Source organism: Drosophila teissieri, chromosome 2L, assembly GCF_016746235.2.
Source record: "Drosophila teissieri strain GT53w chromosome 2L, Prin_Dtei_1.1, whole genome shotgun sequence".
Lineage (NCBI taxonomy): Eukaryota > Metazoa > Arthropoda > Insecta > Diptera > Drosophilidae > Drosophila > Drosophila teissieri.
In genome coordinates, this window is record NC_053029.1 from 18,593,398 (window position 1) to 18,611,390 (window position 17,993).

Below are 17,993 nucleotides of genomic sequence, written 5' to 3' on the forward strand. Positions count from 1 at the left end.
GTGCGACACGAATTTAGCATTAATTGAAATGCTGCAGTCATCGCAGTGTCCCCGCCACCGCTTGTTTTCGTTGCCAATTCACATGAATTTGTCATAAGGCTGATAAACGACGATTGTGTAGAGTGCACTCTTCAAAAAACTAACCCAGAAACGAAAAAAATTTGTTCTATTCCAGACTTTTTGTTTCTCGTTACTTCTGTACTTTGCGAACAAACATATATTTGATCTAGGCGTGAAATAAATAACATTTTCCTTTAGCAAATCTTCAGGATGACGAGGCTAATTTTTGTCAAGTGTATAGTGTAGAGTAAAAAATGCCCACCGAGCTGCATAAGTGTGTGTGGCGTATCTGTGAGAGCGCTTGGAAACAGAATGTGGCACACTTAGCGCTCTGCCGACGCGTCGCTGCGAAACAGCAAAAAAATTCCCCTACTGCCCTGGCCGTACATTATGTGGCCCCCAATCCGCGTCGCATGTATCCGAAAGATACAAAACGCGAAAGAGCGGCGCTGCAGCTTTGTGGCTCTACATGGCCATTTGAATCGGCTTAGAAGTGTGCGCGCGCCGTGCGAGAGAGCCGGATATGGAGTTTCGTTAAAAAGCTCGCCAGTTCAGTTCAGTCCAGTTGCTCCAACACAGTCACGTGTTTTTTGTATCTGTGACGGCGTATCTTTGTATCTTTGCGGCAAGCTTCTTGGCTGAGTCAGCTATAGCAGCACCATTAGTTGTGAGCACATTTTGTGTATGCTGCCATTAGTTTTTTCTCTTCTTCTGTCCCTGCAGATACAGATATACATAATTGGTAGAACCCCCCGTCCTGCGGTGGAAAACCCAAGAGCCAGACCGCAGCTGCATTTCTTTGGCGCTATTGGCCCCCTATTTGCCAGCGCTCTTGATGACCCAATTTCAATTTCTCTATGACCGTTGCACCGTCGCTTTGACCAAAACCCTGTGATTAGGCCCAGTCCAGTCGAATCTGGGCTTTTCTTGACCGCACAAATCGAGACTCAGTGAACTGGGGCTCCTCTAAAGCAGAAATTGTTGCGGAAATTGCCCGAAAATAAAATCCTCTCACAGAAAAAGTGAAATCGGAAATGGAACACATGCCATTACCAAATATTCCTGTTCGCCTTTGGGAATCGTCAGTCATCGCATGTTGACACCAAATGGGAATCCTAATTCAATCACTCAGGCGGGCTTGTTATGGGAAATTATTTTGGAAATAGGTTCAAAAGTTTAAAGTGATACAAAAAGGTTTATATCTCTTTAGATACTCTGGGGGTCTGGTTATCTATATAAAAATTACCGGTAAACTTAGCATTACAAAAATTTTAATTTAATTAAATTCTAAATTGATAAATTAAATATTCTTGATATATATTCAGATGGTATCAAAGACGAAGCAGACCTTATTATTTTTCTTAGCTGCTTCTGTTGGAATAATGAGAGAATATGTATCTGCGTAGATTTTTAATATATTTTCTTCTACTGCTGGAAATCGCTTGGCTGATATAATCAAAAACTAAGAGTAATATAGCGTAATTTCAACGTTTGGAATTACTGTTTTTTAGAGGTGTCATTGCGTGCTAAAGTTTTAGAAAATGACCTTTTTTGGATAATAATAGTATTATTGGCAATATTCCGAGAGATATGAGAACGAATTTTTGCACTGAATATTGTTTTCGAGCAGATGATTCCAGCCTCAATGCAATTTATGTATATATTTATTTGACAATTAAAGCCCATGACAAGCCCATTAGAGACCGTTAGATATTCATTGCCAGCTTTCACTCAGGGAATGCACGGATTATTGATGAATTCCATTTAAATGTCATATTTTCTCACTTTTATGATGAAACATGGAGGGGTTGATGACGTACCGTTCTTTCTGGCCGCGATTTTCTCTTCATTTAGCCAGAAACCACCTGGTCAATTGCCTCAGCCCCAAAGTGATTGCAGCTGACTGATTGAGGCTGCCTGCAGGTTTTCAGATGCCAGTTGCCATTGCTAGTTAATTGAATTTGCCGTCAGGTGGCATTTATTGGGGGGCAGCTCCCCTGCTCCACAGGAAATTGCACAGCTTGTCAGTTCAATTAGACGGAATTTGATTTGCCCCATACCCGGTACTGTTTCCCATGCAAGATTCGTTTGGCAATGATGCATTTTAATTATTCCATTTAAGCGAAAAGAGTTTTGCTTATGCCAAGAAACGCAGGCTGATCCTAGGCAAAGGGACCGATTCCCGCTGCTCTCGCCATCAAAGCCGGAATATTGCTCTGCTCGTAGTTGCCACTGAAGTACTGGGCATAGGGTCCCGAGGCGTACACCGCCACATCGTCTCCTCCGTGGGTTTCGGCATCCAAGGGCGCCAGCGTGGGATACTGATAGTCTGTGTCCGCCACGAACTTTTCCTTTAGAAGGGCACGTCCCTCAGCACGATTGTATCCTGAGTAGTAGCCAGGTCCATTGGCATAGGACAAAATCGTATAGGGCAGATTGTCATCTGCCAGCTGAGCCAACCCGGTGATCTCCTGGTCACGATACTGCCGAAATAAAGAATTTACAAGTCAAAAACCTATTGTTTAAAAAAAAGAAACCTCCAGCTACTCACAGGATAACCATTAATGGACATAACATGAGCATGGTCGGCGGTCACAACGATTAGTGTGTCATCCTCAGAGGTAAGTTCGCGTGCCTTCTGGACCGCCCTCGCAAATTCCTCGGTATCCTCGAGAGCTCTCCTGGCAAAGGTATCGTGGTGGGCCATGTCGATACGAGCACCCTCGACGAAGAGGAAAAATCCCTTTTCATTACGACTCAGAACCTTGATGGCGGCCTCTGTGAGCTCAGTCAGCGAAGGATCCGCCAACTGACTACGTTTCCTGTCCCGATCACCGTTGTACGGCAGGTGGTCGTTGGCAAAGAGACCCAAGAGATAGTCCGTGTTCTCGAGATCCACCAGACTGAGTCCCTTGCGACTCCAGACGTAATGGGCTGAGACATTGGCCTCCTTCTTTTGATCCAACCAGCTGCGGATTAAGTGGCGACCGTCGGTACGCTTCCCAGGATATCCCTCCTCATCGTTCACTGTAGTGTCGATGAAATTCTTGCGCCCGCCCCCAAGGATGACCTTCAGCTGCTGACCCACAGGCTGCTCTACGAGCTGGCGGGCAATATCTATGGTCTGTTCGGGATCGCACTTCCCGTTGGCCACCTCCCAGTCGTTCTCCCAATTGCGATCTGCGATGTGGGCATAAACGCCAGCTGGTGATGCGTGAGTCACCCTGGCTGTAGTGACCAGCCCTGCATCCTTGCCAGCCGCCTGTGCCCACTGGGCGATGCTGAGCACCTGATCCTCCTCGTTTGCGGCACCATCACAACTGTACCTGGACACATTGGCGTTCACGCCAATGGTTCCATAGTTCGCCTTCACTCCACCCAAATAGGCAGTGGCCGTGCAAGCAGAATCGGCCACCTGGCGGTTCACGCAGTAGGTCTTCGACAAGCCAGTGTAGGGAAATCCCTCGAAGTACACCTGCTTCGCACTGTCGCCCAGAAGGTTCCGTGTGGCCGTGACCGTGTGAACGGACATTCCGTCGCCCAGGAACATAATCACGTTCTTTGCCTTGTTTGTGGTCGCGAACTGCTCCTCGGCCAGTTTCGTTAATAGCTTCTCCTGGGCCTTGTCCACCCAATACTGGGTCTGCTGCTCCTCTGCATATTTGATGGGATGCGATTCGGCATCAAAGGATCGCCCTCGAGGGTGGTCTAAGCAGAAAACAAAAGCAGCTTATGTAAATAGTGCTGAGCATTGCTGGAAGCAATTCCTTGAACATAACACCAGTACTTTATATTGAGGAACTTAAATGGTAAAAATACTTTTGAAATTCTAATTGATTCAACAAAATTATGAAAAAATTGCACTTCAAAAATATAAAATTATAAACATTTCTGTATTCATTACTCTACCAATCAGGGGTTTTCGGTAAGCCATTGGTACAAAAAACATAAGGGTCATAAATAATTGAGTTTGGGTGTACTGTAATATATTAATGGGTTTAATTAAGTCTTATCTCTACACATGGCTTACCAGTACACATGGGCGATAAGAAGTTATTCTAAAGAACTTAATCTCAAAGTACCTCTTCCTACACGCTGAAACTTACTACCGCTAATATAAATTAGCTGCTGGAAAAAAGACAAAATCCTTTGGGATTTCAAACATCGAACTGAATTACTTTGGTTATATATAGTCTGTATACCAAATAGTTTTAGTTACTGAATCTAACTTAAGCAAAATACCCGAACATTTTCCAAATATTTTTAAAATACTTTTGAGGTATCGCAGGGTTCTAAAATCCAGGATCAGAGCACTTTACCTCTTTGACCGCTGGCACTTCCGTTCAGGCAGACAGCTATGACGAGGACAAGAATGAATATCCTGGCCATTTTCAGGTAATCCCAAGTGAACTTGGTGACTTGTGTGGAGGTCAGACCTTTGTTAAAGACTGAACCGACTGACCGACCGAGGAATTGGACACTGCCTCGCAGTTATCGCTCAGTATCAGAGTAAATCTAATCAAAGGGAACTAATCTAGACGGTTCAATCAAATCATCATTTATGGCTGGCCAAGAATAAATTGACAGAAGTTGTAGGACAGACCGAAACCGATGCCAAAAGCACACTCACGTGCCTTGGTCCCAAGCTTTATATGGCTTTGAATAACCACTTGCATATACGACCTAGATACGTAATCAATCTGAAGCCGGGCAATCCTGTTTCCCTCAACTTTCAAACATAGTTATTTGATAATGCCAGTAGCTTTGTAAAACGACGAAAAGTAAATGGCTTCACTGCAACTAGAAAACTTTCTGGTCTAAACTTCACCTCAAGCGCCTTAATCGCACCTTTGAACCCTTGACCCCGGCAAGTAATTGACTTTGAGTCTGTACAATTGTTCTTGTGTTGTGTGAATTGCATACTTTCGGGCTAGGCTGCAACCACAAACAAATACAAAGAGTAGCCATTGAACTGAAGTGCATGTTGGTTTTTTAATTCAGCATTCTTTTCACAATATAGTCTTAGCCAGAGCCACAATGGAACCTGTAAACTTGATGACCTAAAACAAGGTTTTGGTTAATGAGTGCACTCAGTGCAATACAGATTGCAACCCACCGATGTGAAGACTGGTAACGAAGGTGCAAAAAAAGGCACCCTTACTGTCATGGGTCGTTGAGCTCGCAGGATAATGAGGTATACCCTCCTGCGGGTCTCCCGATCCCAAGTATACCAGGCACTACTGTAGGCAGCTTCTCCCAAGGAAAGGCTCTAGAAACGAAAGAGGAATATCACAGGTCACTCAAGGGACTCGGCCTCACCCACCTCAGTTGACATTTCTGTGCCTCCATAGCAATAGAGAAATATCGCCGAGGAAACCGTGAAGGTGTACACCACGTAGCGGATGATGTTATAGCCGGAATACTAAAGGAATGATTTGTTTGAGGTAGTGCGCATAACACTGAACACTGAAATGACGGTTATTACCAATAGAATATCAATGACGCTGGTGGCTATTACTAGGCTGGCTGATACAAAGTGAACGAAAGTGGGAGCAGCCATGATTCCGGAAAATTCCTCGACAATCTTCTCCATTTTATTATGGCGATCCACGATGTCCTCCAATCGCTGACAGCAGATATTGGATTCCCTCACCGAGGGATCTATAAAGAACATACCCAAAATTTATTGCTTACCCTAAACATAGCGCACCACCCACCGCTTATAGGCTTGAGGGCATCCTGAATATCGTATCTTAAGGCCCGAAGCAAGAAGGCCATGTAGAGGGTAAAGCCAAAGAAAAAACCATCTGTTCCAACGAAGGCGTATACAGTGACCTGACCACTCCAAGTGGAGTAGAGGTAGAAAACTGGAAACCAGGGCATGCGATGGGCAAAGTCGTGGAACCTGTGGATCATCTAGTCAGATATGGGTCTTCACTGACATACATAAAACATCACACACAGCATGCGAAAAGGCATATCGAATTTGAACTCCTGATACCGCCGCACCCACATTTCCCAAAGCGATCGCAGGACGAAGGCTCCAGTGGTAATGCTGCCTAGGGTGAAGACCAACATCCCGCACCTGGTGACCATAAGATAGTAACTCCGTTGAGCCCCTTTTCTCCGGGAATCCTCTTTCTTTTCCTGCTCCCCGATGAGCAAGCGGATGCGGTCCATCAGATCAGCTACTTCCTGGCGACGCCACCACATCCATCCCAGCTTGAAGAGCGTGGTGAAACTGCAGGCCAGCGGACAGAAGGCATCCATGGCGTCCACGGGACTGGTGCGCAAGTGAGTCCAGCCGAAGACGAATTCCGCCTGGCAGCAGTGCGCCAGGTTCACGAAATTGAACACCAACCATGAGAGGTGAAGCCACGATTGCTCTTTGGCAAATCTCAGGCCCAGCAGGCCAAAAGAGTATCTTGTGACAAAGAACAAATGCTTTGCCAGTGGATAGTTACGGCCTAGAAATCGCGGATACATGATTTTACCCGCTTACAGAACCCTTAGCTTATATAGTGCTCCCAAGAATACCTCCTAATGGTTTAATTACTGTTTTGCAGCCAGAACAAACGACACCTGGCCGTGTTTAATGACGGGATTACTGGCAGGACCTATTTGAGTGGGCGATGATCCCTGACGGTCAGGACATGTTATTATGGTAATGAGCCAGCCCTTATAATTAAAAATGAAAATGTTCCCGTGGGTATTCTTGAGATACATTTGATATATAAGAAGGAAGAAAGCTTGTTTCGACAATCCGAACTTTATGAACCCATCCAGTAGTTATATATTAAAACAAAAGCTGGTGTATACCAAACTAGAGTACTTTGCGTTCAGAAATATCGAATATATTAACTTTATGTGGCCTCAAATGACTTCTTCTCTGCGTTGCAAACTTCTGACAGAAATCCAAAAAACCTCTGCAAGGGTATACAAATGGAACTAAATTAGCAAAGGAATCACTTCAAGTATATACAATAATATTTGATAAATAAAAGTTTGCATAAATGTTTTGTTTCTTAAGAATGAATAAAATCGCTTTACTATCGTTTATACTATATACTTGTACTTGTTCTTAGGGAAAGCGAATATTACATATGCTCGATTAAGGGAGAAGATATTCGTCAGGCATTTTAAAGCACTTCTTGGCCTGCGCCCAGCCAAACCAGCATCCATAAATATGAGCTCCTTTTGTTGTGGGTTCCGAGCATAAATTTGTGTTTGGCCTTTTTGCTGTCTTTTGGCTTGTTGTGGGAAGATTGCCGGAGTGCCGATGAACCCGCGACGAATTCGAATTTCAAATCAGCAGGAGATGTGGGTCAGGCGATTCCCTTCCCGGATTTGCATGGGATTCGCCGCACACAGATTTATGTTGATGCATGCAACGTTTGCTGGCTTTGGCCCTATGAGGTGAATCACTTTTGATTCAGTCCCAAGTTCTGTGCGCGGTTCACATTGCGTATGAGCAATGCTGCATTCTGCTACGGTATTGATTTCCAGTTCCAGTAGGGCACTCTTGATTATGATTATGCGGACTGAGGGTGGGTTTGGTCTTAGAGCTTCGTTCTCCGAGCGGAAAAACATCCACCCTAAGGCTGATATCATCGCACCACCCACCGAGAGCCCAAGCCGCAGAATTTCGGCGCCTCGTTTTATGGTTAACCACCCCCGAAAAAACGGCAACAAAGGTGACCCCGACACCGTGCTGAGCCACCCGGCCATCTCCTTGGAAATCTTGACTGGAAGGGCCCCATCTCATTACGTTTTCCCCTCATTTCGCCCCTAAGCCAGATCCTGCTACAGGAAAATGAGGAAAATCATCACAAGCACAGCACAGCAAGTGGAAAAGCTAGGAGTGCCAGTGCTGGAAGCGAGGAAAAAGGAGGCCAGCGTGTCAGCGAGTCGCCAAAAAACAGTTGCAGAACCCGAATGAAAAACCCGTTTTCCCACCAACACAGAAGACACGCTGGTTGGCCCACATTCGCCTTGTGTCGCTGTGGAAATTGGAAGCGAGTTTTCCTAGTTTCAAAGGGGCGGCGAGGGCGGGTGGGCACTTCGAAACAGGTTGATTTTCCTGCTGACGCCGTTGGCCATTAGCCAAATGGGATTTCACACGCTTCCTTTGGGCTCCGCTCTGATGCGTCGCCTCACGTCATGGCCCAGTTGGAGTTGGCGTCGCTGGAGTCGCCGTATTCACTGGATTCGGTGCCTGTCAGCACCACCATCCATTGGACACCATATTCCACGGCCCAGCCCCCAGTCCCCAGTCTTCAGCCCCCAACCCCAACCCCTCATCACATCCCGTCATAGACACCGAGAATAAAGGTGATGTAGTAAACTATATATATTTTTGATAAGTGAGTGATGCGAAGCAGATAATTCACTTCCTTCCCCTCTCTCCGTTCTACCCAAAAGAATTTGTCCAGTTAAAGTAACCTAATCATAATCTAAGCTTTCTCCCTGTGTAGCACCCCATCTCATCCGACCCACTCAACTGCCATCATCATCGCATCCAGCTGCAGGCGGGATCAATTATTAAGGCGCCGCTCGGGTTTCATGTGCGACAACCTGATTGACAACCTGTTCAGAGGCTTTCAGCACGTCATCCGAGTGGCATAAACTCATTCACGGTTGACAATCGGTTGGGACAGTAATAACAGCCTAAATAACAGCCTTAAATAAGTTGAAAGGTAATCTAGATATGATTTTCAATAGCTGTGATCCCTCCTAACAAAAAATCGAATATTACATAACTTCAATAAGGCTAACACAAAGTATTGGATTGGCAACTAAATTAAATAATACAAAGGTTAGGATCAACTCATAGTTACTATTCAGGAGACGGTGGAACCAGATTTCTGAGAACGAACCCACTGCCCTATAATCTAGATAGACAAAGCGAAGCTTTCGCTTTAGTTTTATAATGTTTTGACATGGCATTCCAGTTGGGTGTGCGTGATCACATGGACACGCCAGAAGCAGTTAACCCAAATGATTTTTATCTGAATGGAAGCATTACCTCCCGATACTTTCAGATGTTCTGCACTAATCCGAGCCAGCTAGTTTCCCTTGGGGTAGCCGACAGTACGTCAGATCAGATGCTTCGTTTTCCGCTGGTTAATTTGCAAAGCGGCGTTAATTATAATTAAAACAGGCCAACTAAATGAATAAACGTATAAATAGCATGTACATGACTATGTGGCCGAGTCACATCTATGTACTATGAGTGCTCGCATATACAGATATGTATATGTACATATGTATGTACTATTACAACCTAGCAAATGTACACATGAATATGAGGGGTTCATATCTCCGTTCGCATGGCCGCAGATCGAGCGTGACACAATACAATTTGTGGCGCTTTGTTCTAAGCGCTTGAAACTCTTCGTTCTGCCCCCGAGTTTCCCCCCTTTCGGCTGTGAGCAGACGTGACATAAGCTAAATTGTTTTAAATTTTGTTGAATCGCTTTTCCAATGACTGCCGAGCGTTCTCAGTACGATAAATTGGAACCGCTTCGCATGTCATGTGGTTGAGTGGTTGAGTGGATGAGGGGGTGGTACTATCTGGTTCTGGGAGGGTTGAGGTCTGCGGCTTGGGGCTAACTTAGCCAGAAGTGAGATCTCAAGGCGCTGCGTTTTCCCCGCGCCAAAAGTGCAGCGGATAATTACCGACCGAATGTAGTTGTCAGCTGACCGACAGGCACTCCTCCCCCCACTCTTCCTTTTTTCCCAGGCAAACGAACGCCGCTCATTAATGACAATTAGCGCGGATCGTTGGTGGATCGATGGTGGATCGGTGGACTTCAGTTTGGCCACATTACAGCCCGAAACATGAGTGTTCATTTCCGCTAATTCGGGGCGACAAATGTGCTGACATCAACATGCTCCGCATTACAAGGCTGCAAATGGGGCACGGGGTGGAGTGGTGGTGGAACCAATTCGGCATTAATTAAGGCCCGTTTAATGGAAGAATGTAATGAATGAAAGGGCCAGATAAATGACCAATCTTACACAAACCATGCTTTTGACTTATAAACAAAAACGTTTTATCAGCCAAATACTAAGCATCCAGATGGTAGTTGTTAAAACATAAACTTTCCTATCCGAAAGGAAATAATGATTTGCATTATATGGGCATCACCAGCATCTCTGTTTCTCTGATAAGTTTTTAGATATAACAACGTTAACTGCAAATAATGGTTTCAGGCTGAATTTTCTTGGGAAACTTCACTTGGCCCCTTTCTGCATCCGAAGCGAAGGGTAAAGCTCAAAGCTTCACTGGAGCCAAAGTCTAATTCAAAGCGAAGGCAGGCTGCTCCAACCGCAAGAATCCCCATTAATCACACACACTCGGCAAAAGTGTTGTATTCTCGGGCCGAAGTGCGGCTTAGAAGCACAGAACTCAGAACTCAGAACTCAGAAATTTGAAACTGGCTGCCTTCAAGGCCAACTTCTTATTAAATGCCAAGATGTGAGTCGCCGATGTGAGTGGAAGCCGCACCGAAAAGTTGCAAGGGGCAGCTGAAGGACTGGATTGTGGATTGGGTTATAATTACACACCGAGCAAAGATCAAGAGTGGGACGGGCATTAGCTAGTTCAGTTCTATTGGTTTATTGTAAAACTAGCTTTGAAGATCGTCAAATGCAAGATGGCGTCATTTCAACTTAGCAACTGATGTGGAATCTACCCGGATGGGTGCTTAAAGAAGGGGTTCGGTTCGGGGGTTGGGGGTTGGGTGTGTTGCTGCTTATGAGTAACAAGTATGGGCATATACTACAGTACGACTTCCAAAACCAGAATTTACTAAAATGCTTATATCACTTGTGAGTTGCTACTTTATGTTGCGTTTCCGTTCTAGTGCGATGTCTTATTTCTTAAAAAAGGAAACCCTATTCAATTCATTTGACAACTAAAAATAACTCTACTTGAACTAGAACTTCCGTTAATTGTGTTTGCTACTTTATCTAACTACTAAGTATAGTTACTATTACGGACCTTTAGTTATCATTATTGTTAATTGACAATTGGATAGAACTAATCGTTCTAATGTTCTAATCTTCGCTATTAGTAACTAGTGGTTTAGTGGAACTATCGAGTATCGGGTTATAGTAGTCGCACTGTAGTTATAGGTATGTCTGTTTGCCTGTCTCTTTCTCACCGCTTTGTTTGCCAGTCGGCTTTGCTTTGTCTCGTTCTCAAGGTCAGCTGCTGCAGGCGTTAGAGAGAGATAGAGCGGCTCGACTCCGGACTGCAAAGTCAAAGTTTCGAATGCAAAAAATAAATTATACATTGCGAATAGCAATAGTAATTGTGTGAATTTCCAAGGTCCAAACGCAATTAACTCGAACATTGTGTATTCTGTGCAAATATAATATCTCTAATCGAGTTGTTAACATGCCATTTCATATATGTATATGTATGCACATTTATTTTTTTCCAAGCGAATGATTCGTGTAATGGCCACCTGAAAATACAATTTATAAAATTTTTTGCGAAATAATTTCAGCGACGGCGAAAATTGCATCATCAGCAATTGCATTTCTTAGTCATATGGCCTAATTATTGGGAAAAATAAGTGCCTGCAAAAGTCGCATGACAAATGGAGATTGTTTATTAGTCTGAGCGACTCATGCTACGAAATATGAATCATTCCATCGATAGAAACTCGATTTTCTACTTCTCCTTTTCGAATAACTAGAAACAACATACAAGCGCACACACACACACAGTCATGCGTAGACATGCGTGTTTACGTAAGTTTCGCTTTTGTGTAGTTCGTATCTCCCCCTCTGTCTTTCTCTATGCTTCTCCGCCTCCTCTTCCTTGCCCATTGTCGCTCATTGTACAGTTTCATTTGCTGCCATACAACAATAATATATCATTCACTCTTGGCAACAGCAAAAGACCAACAACAAGCACGCGCTGTCGTAACGGTTCTTGGCGCGCCCTCACCCTCCCACCCGTTAGCTTTGCGCTCATACATCCAAAACTTTGTGTGCGTGTGATTATTCGTGGATGGTTGGTGTGGTTGTGTGTGTGAAATGATAAAACATAAAACGTGTAATATAGCGATTGGAGAGGAAAGCAGAGAAGAGAACACAATGGAAAGAGACAAACGGATTCGGTTGAATGGCTGTTGCTGGAAATATAGAGGGCATTTATTCATTTCAATTACAAATATATCTGCTTAATAATACGTCACAAAAACTATAGGTTTAGTCGTGCCATGATGATACGCCCGCAATTTGTATAGGAGAGAGAAAAAGACTGACTATTTAATAAGCACAGTGAGTCCCCGTCTCGCTCCCACATAGGTTGCAGTACGTTACGTTGTTGTTGGCTGATAAATAATATAAATTAGTCCACTGTTAGTTGACTGAAAACACTCGCGGTCGCAAAAAATTCCATTAGATTGGCGCGAAGGAGAAGCGAAAACCGCGGTAAAAACGCGGCCAACTTTGGTGGCTGTGCAGCTGCAAATGACGCGAGTTGACGAAACACGAAGCGAAACCAAGGCAACAGACTTGACGAAAGCCAAGCTGAACGAACCGAAAGCGTTTCGTTAGAATTCACGCGTGCGTAGGCATGTATAAGCGAGTGTTTGTTCCATAAAAATATGACGTCGCCGGAGCTTTTTCGCTCTCTCCTCTTTGGATTTGGGTGAAAAAATATGTACGTGTGCTTGTGTGAATTTTTTCCGACTTGCCGTTTGTCTTCCGATAATGAAAAGCACACAATTACGAGGCCTTAGAAACACGCGAGCGAAAGAGACAGCGACAGCAGGCAGCGCCATTTGCAAGTTGCGTAATTGATTCGGCAAAAGAAATGTGTCATCCAGTTCCTGCTGCCATCTCCCTCTTTTAGTTTTGTTCTCCTTCAAACTCCTGCTCTTTACGTAATCCGAGGTTTGATTATACATTTAAATTTTTTTTTGTAAATTAAATTGCCTGTTTTCTTAAGTTGTTTTTGATTTATGGCTCTGCAGGCAAAGTTCACTGGGAAAACCACCACCAATTGGACCGCCGCGACTATTTTCGACGTTAGCAACAGCGTAGGACGCGCTCTCTCTCTCCACCAGTAGCGCTCTTCTTGGGGTTTTCCCATGCAGGGTTTTATTTTTTTTTTTATACTGGTTTATACTCTGCGATTTGTACTTTGTATTTTGTATTCCTAACTGCAAGCGCTGAACCAACCGCACTGTTCGCCGTTCGACGACGAATGAAACGCAGAACGGAAAAACGCGAGCCAAAATCGCTTCCAAACGCGATAGTGGAGAGTTGGCGTCGACGTCGACGTTGTGGAGAGTTGCGCGCAAGTACAGTGCAGCGCTATATACTCCGCGCGAGTGCGAGCGGGAGGCAGCACAAAGCTTTCTGTGCTGTATATAAACGTTTTATATGTGCGACAGTCCGTGTGCGCGAGTGTGTGTGCTGCTTTGTCGCTGACACACATTTGTTGTTGCTGGTTTTCCATTGAAGTGTAGCTTTGTGGCCGTGTGGCGCATTTTTGATGAAATTTTCCGCGTCTCGTTGTTTTTCCATTGAAAGGCAACCTAACCATGTAAATTACGAAAGATAAACCTACAATCTAATTAGAAATCTGCATGTTGGCCAAAGAAAGTGGGTTAGTTTGATTAGTTGTAAGGCACACACTTATTCTTGGCAAAACATGTGTGTAAAAGTGTGTCATCACTTGCTATGTACTGAGTACATATGTAAGTATGCATGCATATACCAGTTTTTCCACTGCACACATACATACACACACATACATACACACACATATATGTACACAGATATTTCCTTGTGTGCTACTTGCCAACTAGAAACGGAAAACTGAAAACTGGGTTATTAGCGCGCGAATCTCTTCCTAATCGTGCCTCGCCTCTCTCTTGCTACATTAATCTGCTTCTTCTTTCTCGCCCTCCTCTTTTACTTGTTCTTCCATTTTCCACTTGGCACGCAAAGCTGCAGCTGCACCGCTGTGTTTGTTTCTGCTTCCAATTCTACATTTTCGGTTGCCAGGCAACGGGAGCTAAGGGGGCGGGCTTGGAAGTGGGCGGATGTTGATGCAATTTTTGGGATCTTCGCGATGACGACATCAAAATTAAATAAAACGGAAAACAAAAAACACAAACCAGTTCGAAAGCGAAACAAATTTTGGGCGATGACGCCACAATTGCCGCTGCCTTTTGCGTTTTATGTTTTTATGCTCAAAAATTAAGAGCCGCACGGAAAGAAAACGAGAAACGCAAAAGAAAGCTGTCAGAGAGCTATTGCCATCCCGCTCGCTCTGCATACGTGCGTTGCATATGATTTCTTTTAATTTTCGTCTCTGTTTACGTTTACTTAACCGCAAAACAGAAACCGAAAAAGACCAGAAAATCTCTTGTCTTTTTTTGGGTTAAAAGTTAATACGCTCCAGGCACGAATCTTTTGGTTCTTCCCCTCAATTCTCCGCAGAATGTCTTTCAATTACGCGGGACACGCATTGCACCTTAAAAAACATTATTTTCAAATTATAAAAAAGCTCGAGAATCTTACTTGAATACATATGTACAAGCATACATACATATGTATGCGTATACATACATTTGTAGATACATACATACAGTATGTAATCTTATTGTTCGTAAAAACCTTATACTATTTCAACGTTATCATTAAAAAATACATATATATAGGCAGTAAGCTGAGTAATTTTGTTTATCAAATATTTACTATAAAATTCGTTTACTATTTGTTTACAACAAAATCTGTCTTTTTCCATTACAATCAAATAATAACAACATACATGCATATGTACATAGATAAATCCCTGAAGTTCCCTTCTATAAAACCACCTTTTTCACGTTTAGCATAGTTTGCCACATTCATTGAATGAAGGGATTATGGTAGTACCATATGCTTGATTTGCTCTTAGGACCTCAGTGCACAACGCAAGAAGATTTGAAGAACACGACGCTGTTTGGAGCACTTTCAGTGGACTGGCTGGGTAGCCGTCTTGAAACAGGTTTCTCTAGCCCCACAGCAAGACCAGATTTTAAATTGTAGGCGAGCTACAGCCTTGTGGACCGAGCTTTTGAACTTTAAATTCTAATCCATCAGCTGGGGACTGGGAACGAAAAGCCGTACACCTTGAGCAACCCACACGTATTAATGACTAATTAGAGAGTCCGTCGCCGAGAACAGCTAGAAAAATCGATGTCGAATAATGCAGCTTCTCAGCCGTATTCGCTGAGTTCTGTAATTTTATGCAACTATCGTGCAGGTCTGCCGCTTGCCAATAGCTATTAATACTAATGGTATGTAGCTGTCCCGACACATGGGCATCTGGTCCAAAGTTGGACTTTAAACATTTAAACAAATGCTATTTGTTCGGGGTGTGAGGCGATGTCGATGGACGTAATGCCAGCGCTGTTATCAATATGCCTACACCATGGGGTCGACATTCCATAGCTATTTCTTATTTGTTGTAGAAAACGAACCAGTGCCAGATCCATACATTCAATAGTAACCAGGTACGAGTAATAGGGCAGAACTTTCTTTGGACCTTTTTTTGAAAATATTTGTTGTACTTTTTCTGCACTAAAAAGTCCGTTGAACGAATTTCCCACTTGAAACATAGAACCGCAGATGTTTTAAGGCACTACAGCTCCGACTATCAATTAAGATGCTGAACGGTAGCCATATAGAACGCACTTGGCATCGATGTTGGCACCGAATCGCCAATACAGGGTCAGATGTTTCGGAATAGAGACTGCCGACTGCCGACTGTCGTTCGATACTTACTTGGTCCAGATTGTCCAGGAACTGGTTTATCAGCCAACTGATAAGCGAAATCGCGCGCCACACACCCATACACTCGCCTCCGCGTGAGCAACGCGTCTAATGCCAGCGGATCAAGATTGGCGAATGCCCCATCGGACTCCAACTCGCATTCTGTTCGGCCAAAAACCTATCGTTTCTATATGCGTAACACGGACCCCACAAAAGCCCCTGCACATGGCCATAAAAGTGTACATAAAGTTAAGTTCTGTATAAGCTTTTTCATGTACTTTGTGGGAGGTATGTGTGTGTGTGTTTGGAGGGGGGGAGTGTTTTTGGGGCCTTTGGGGGTGTGCCAGTGTGTAGGTCACCGAGGCACGACGTCGACTTCGATTTCGCTGCTCGCGGGGCCACCAAGATGTCTGCGACAGAGTCTCAGACCTCGACAAGCCCCATTTGGCGCACAAAGCTCGACGTGGGACGCTCAATGGCAGAGATCTGAAGAAGGGGGACTGGGAATTGCGCACAAAAGGCGGAAAATCTTGGTCAGCTGCTGCGCAGTTGATAGGGAAAGCGAAGACTTGGTCACTTCCAGGCGATAGAAGTTCTGGCGTTTCCGCCTTTGAAATGATTAGGCCATTACGCCACTGGTGGATGCAGGGGGATTTACTGCCTTGAATGAGCTGCAGGCTGAATTTTGCGCGATAAGGCGCAGCTCGCTGTTTTGGTACTTCTCCGAAACAATGGCCGTTGCAACCGCTTTCCTTTTTGAGAAAATCTAGTCACCCCTGGGCTTTTTTCCCGCCTCAAAACCTCAAACCCTCCCTGGAAAGTCGGGCGGTACTGCGCATGTTTCCACATTCTTTTGCAGTTCCCTTTTGAGAAGCGATTCGGCCTGCATAAGTGGAACATATAGGGACTGAAAATGCCTCTTTGTTTCTTGTTCTTACCTGACGGCCAAGGAATTTTTCATTAGAATGATAACTTGACAAGAAATTGCGTCTTATCAAGGGGCTTCCGTTTCCTTTGTACATTTTTATTTTCCCCGAATACAATTGCAATGCCAGGGGAGGTTATTTTGGACTGGAACCAGTTTGGTGGCTTTTCCCTATTTGTGTACGTACATTGTACGTTCCTGTAAAAGATACAATATGTAGATCTTATAGCAATGGCTTGATTGAGCGAGTTTTTGGAGTTTTCATTACAATGAATGCAATCAGTTCGTTTCACTTACTGTGGCAAGTACACATGTCATTGGAAAAGTCGCTAACCTATTTTATCTTGCAGCCTTTTAAGGCATCTAAAAATCTAAAAATATTCGAAACTGACAACTATAAGGTGACTTAATGTGTTATATATACGGAAAATGAAAGATTGCGACGAATGAATAAGCACCATAGTCAGAAAATTTGTATATGTATGTAGATATGTCGTTTAACTTAATATATGAAACTAAGAACTATAATCTTGTATAAAAAGTAATATGATATGATAAAAGATTGAATCTTCTCAATATGTATGAATACTTTACGATAAGAAGTATAGTATATATTTGTAGCTATAAGAAATACATATGTACTCGCCATGGTCAATATACTACTAACTTGATACTCCAAGTCAGTACCTATGTATGTATGTACATACATACATACCTATTAATGACCCATTTAGGGATATCTTTTTGACAGTGCTGAATTTCCTGGCCACAATCTCGGTCGGGGCAAACAATCCTCGCCTAATTGGTAACCAAAGGAGCTGGCTGCCTCTGAAAGAAATATAATTAGAAGGTCTCTGCGTTTGAATCACGGATTTCGGGTATGAGTTACCGTATCAGCATCAACGGACTGTTTTCGGATCGGCGGTGGTGGGGGGATGTCCTGACGGGTCAGGTAGAGGTTGCGAAAATGTAAACCGAAATGATGGCGAGGGGAATGAGAAGGTCGTTTGCCCGAACTCTGGGCACTCTTCCCTTCGAGCGGGTCCGGGAATCCGTGACACGGAGTTTCCATAGGGCCCCCACATGCCCCCTGCCCAGTCTGTGTGCGTCGCTAATGAAGGCATTTGAACCGAACAAGTTGCAGTGCCCCTTCTTTGAAAGAGGAAACCCGAAAAAACAGAAGAAACTGCGACTCCGGAAAGCAGGCGTCCCAAAATGA

General features: G+C 44.0%; 2 protein-coding genes and 1 long non-coding RNA gene across 3 annotated transcripts; all 3 read right to left on the reverse strand.

Annotated features, from left to right (window-relative positions):
- Positions 1–2,143: 2,143 nt before the first annotated feature.
- LOC122618578 (membrane-bound alkaline phosphatase) lies at positions 2,144–4,536 on the reverse strand. Its single transcript, XM_043795122.1, has 3 exons — positions 4,380–4,536; positions 2,612–3,768; positions 2,144–2,543 (listed from the first exon to the last, which is right to left on the reverse strand). The coding sequence occupies exons 1-3, from the start codon at positions 4,447–4,449 to the stop codon at positions 2,223–2,225; spliced, it is 1,548 nt and encodes a 515-aa protein (XP_043651057.1). The 5' UTR covers positions 4,450–4,536; the 3' UTR covers positions 2,144–2,222.
- A 533-nt stretch (positions 4,537–5,069) lies between these two features.
- On the reverse strand, positions 5,070–6,546 carry LOC122626561 (odorant receptor 45b). Its single transcript, XM_043806870.1, has 6 exons — positions 6,023–6,546; positions 5,778–5,965; positions 5,546–5,721; positions 5,384–5,482; positions 5,177–5,329; positions 5,070–5,120 (listed from the first exon to the last, which is right to left on the reverse strand). Exons 1-6 carry the CDS (start codon positions 6,544–6,546, stop codon positions 5,070–5,072), a joined length of 1,191 nt encoding a protein of 396 aa, XP_043662805.1.
- Positions 6,547–16,137: 9,591 nt separating this feature from the next.
- LOC122626156 lies at positions 16,138–17,193 on the reverse strand. The gene is made up of 3 exons (XR_006326689.1): positions 17,072–17,193; positions 16,788–16,972; positions 16,138–16,732 (listed from the first exon to the last, which is right to left on the reverse strand). It is a non-coding gene; the product is annotated as an uncharacterized LOC122626156 (long non-coding RNA).
- Between the last annotated feature and the right edge of the window lie 800 nt (positions 17,194–17,993).

Bases quoted from the DNA above. Each gene is read 5' to 3' on its own strand.
- LOC122618578 (XM_043795122.1), bottom strand. From the start codon at position 4,449: ATGGCCAGGATATTCATTCTTGTCCTCGTCATAGCTGTCTGCCTGAAC. The intron at 3,769-4,379 runs GTAAAGTGCTCT...TTTTCTGCTTAG, and splicing joins AAGTGCCAGCGGTCAAAGAG to ACCACCCTCGAGGGCGATCC. The intron at 2,544-2,611 runs GTGAGTAGCTGG...TTATTTCGGCAG, and splicing joins TGTCCATTAATGGTTATCCT to TATCGTGACCAGGAGATCAC.
- LOC122626561 (XM_043806870.1), bottom strand. From the start codon at position 6,546: ATGTATCCGCGATTTCTAGGCCGTAACTATCCACTGGCAAAGCATTTG. The intron at 5,483-5,545 runs GTAATAACCGTC...TCATTCCTTTAG, and splicing joins GCGTCATTGATATTCTATTG to TATTCCGGCTATAACATCAT. The intron at 5,121-5,176 runs GTGGGTTGCAAT...ACCTTGTTTTAG, and splicing joins CGTTACCAGTCTTCACATCG to GTCATCAAGTTTACAGGTTC.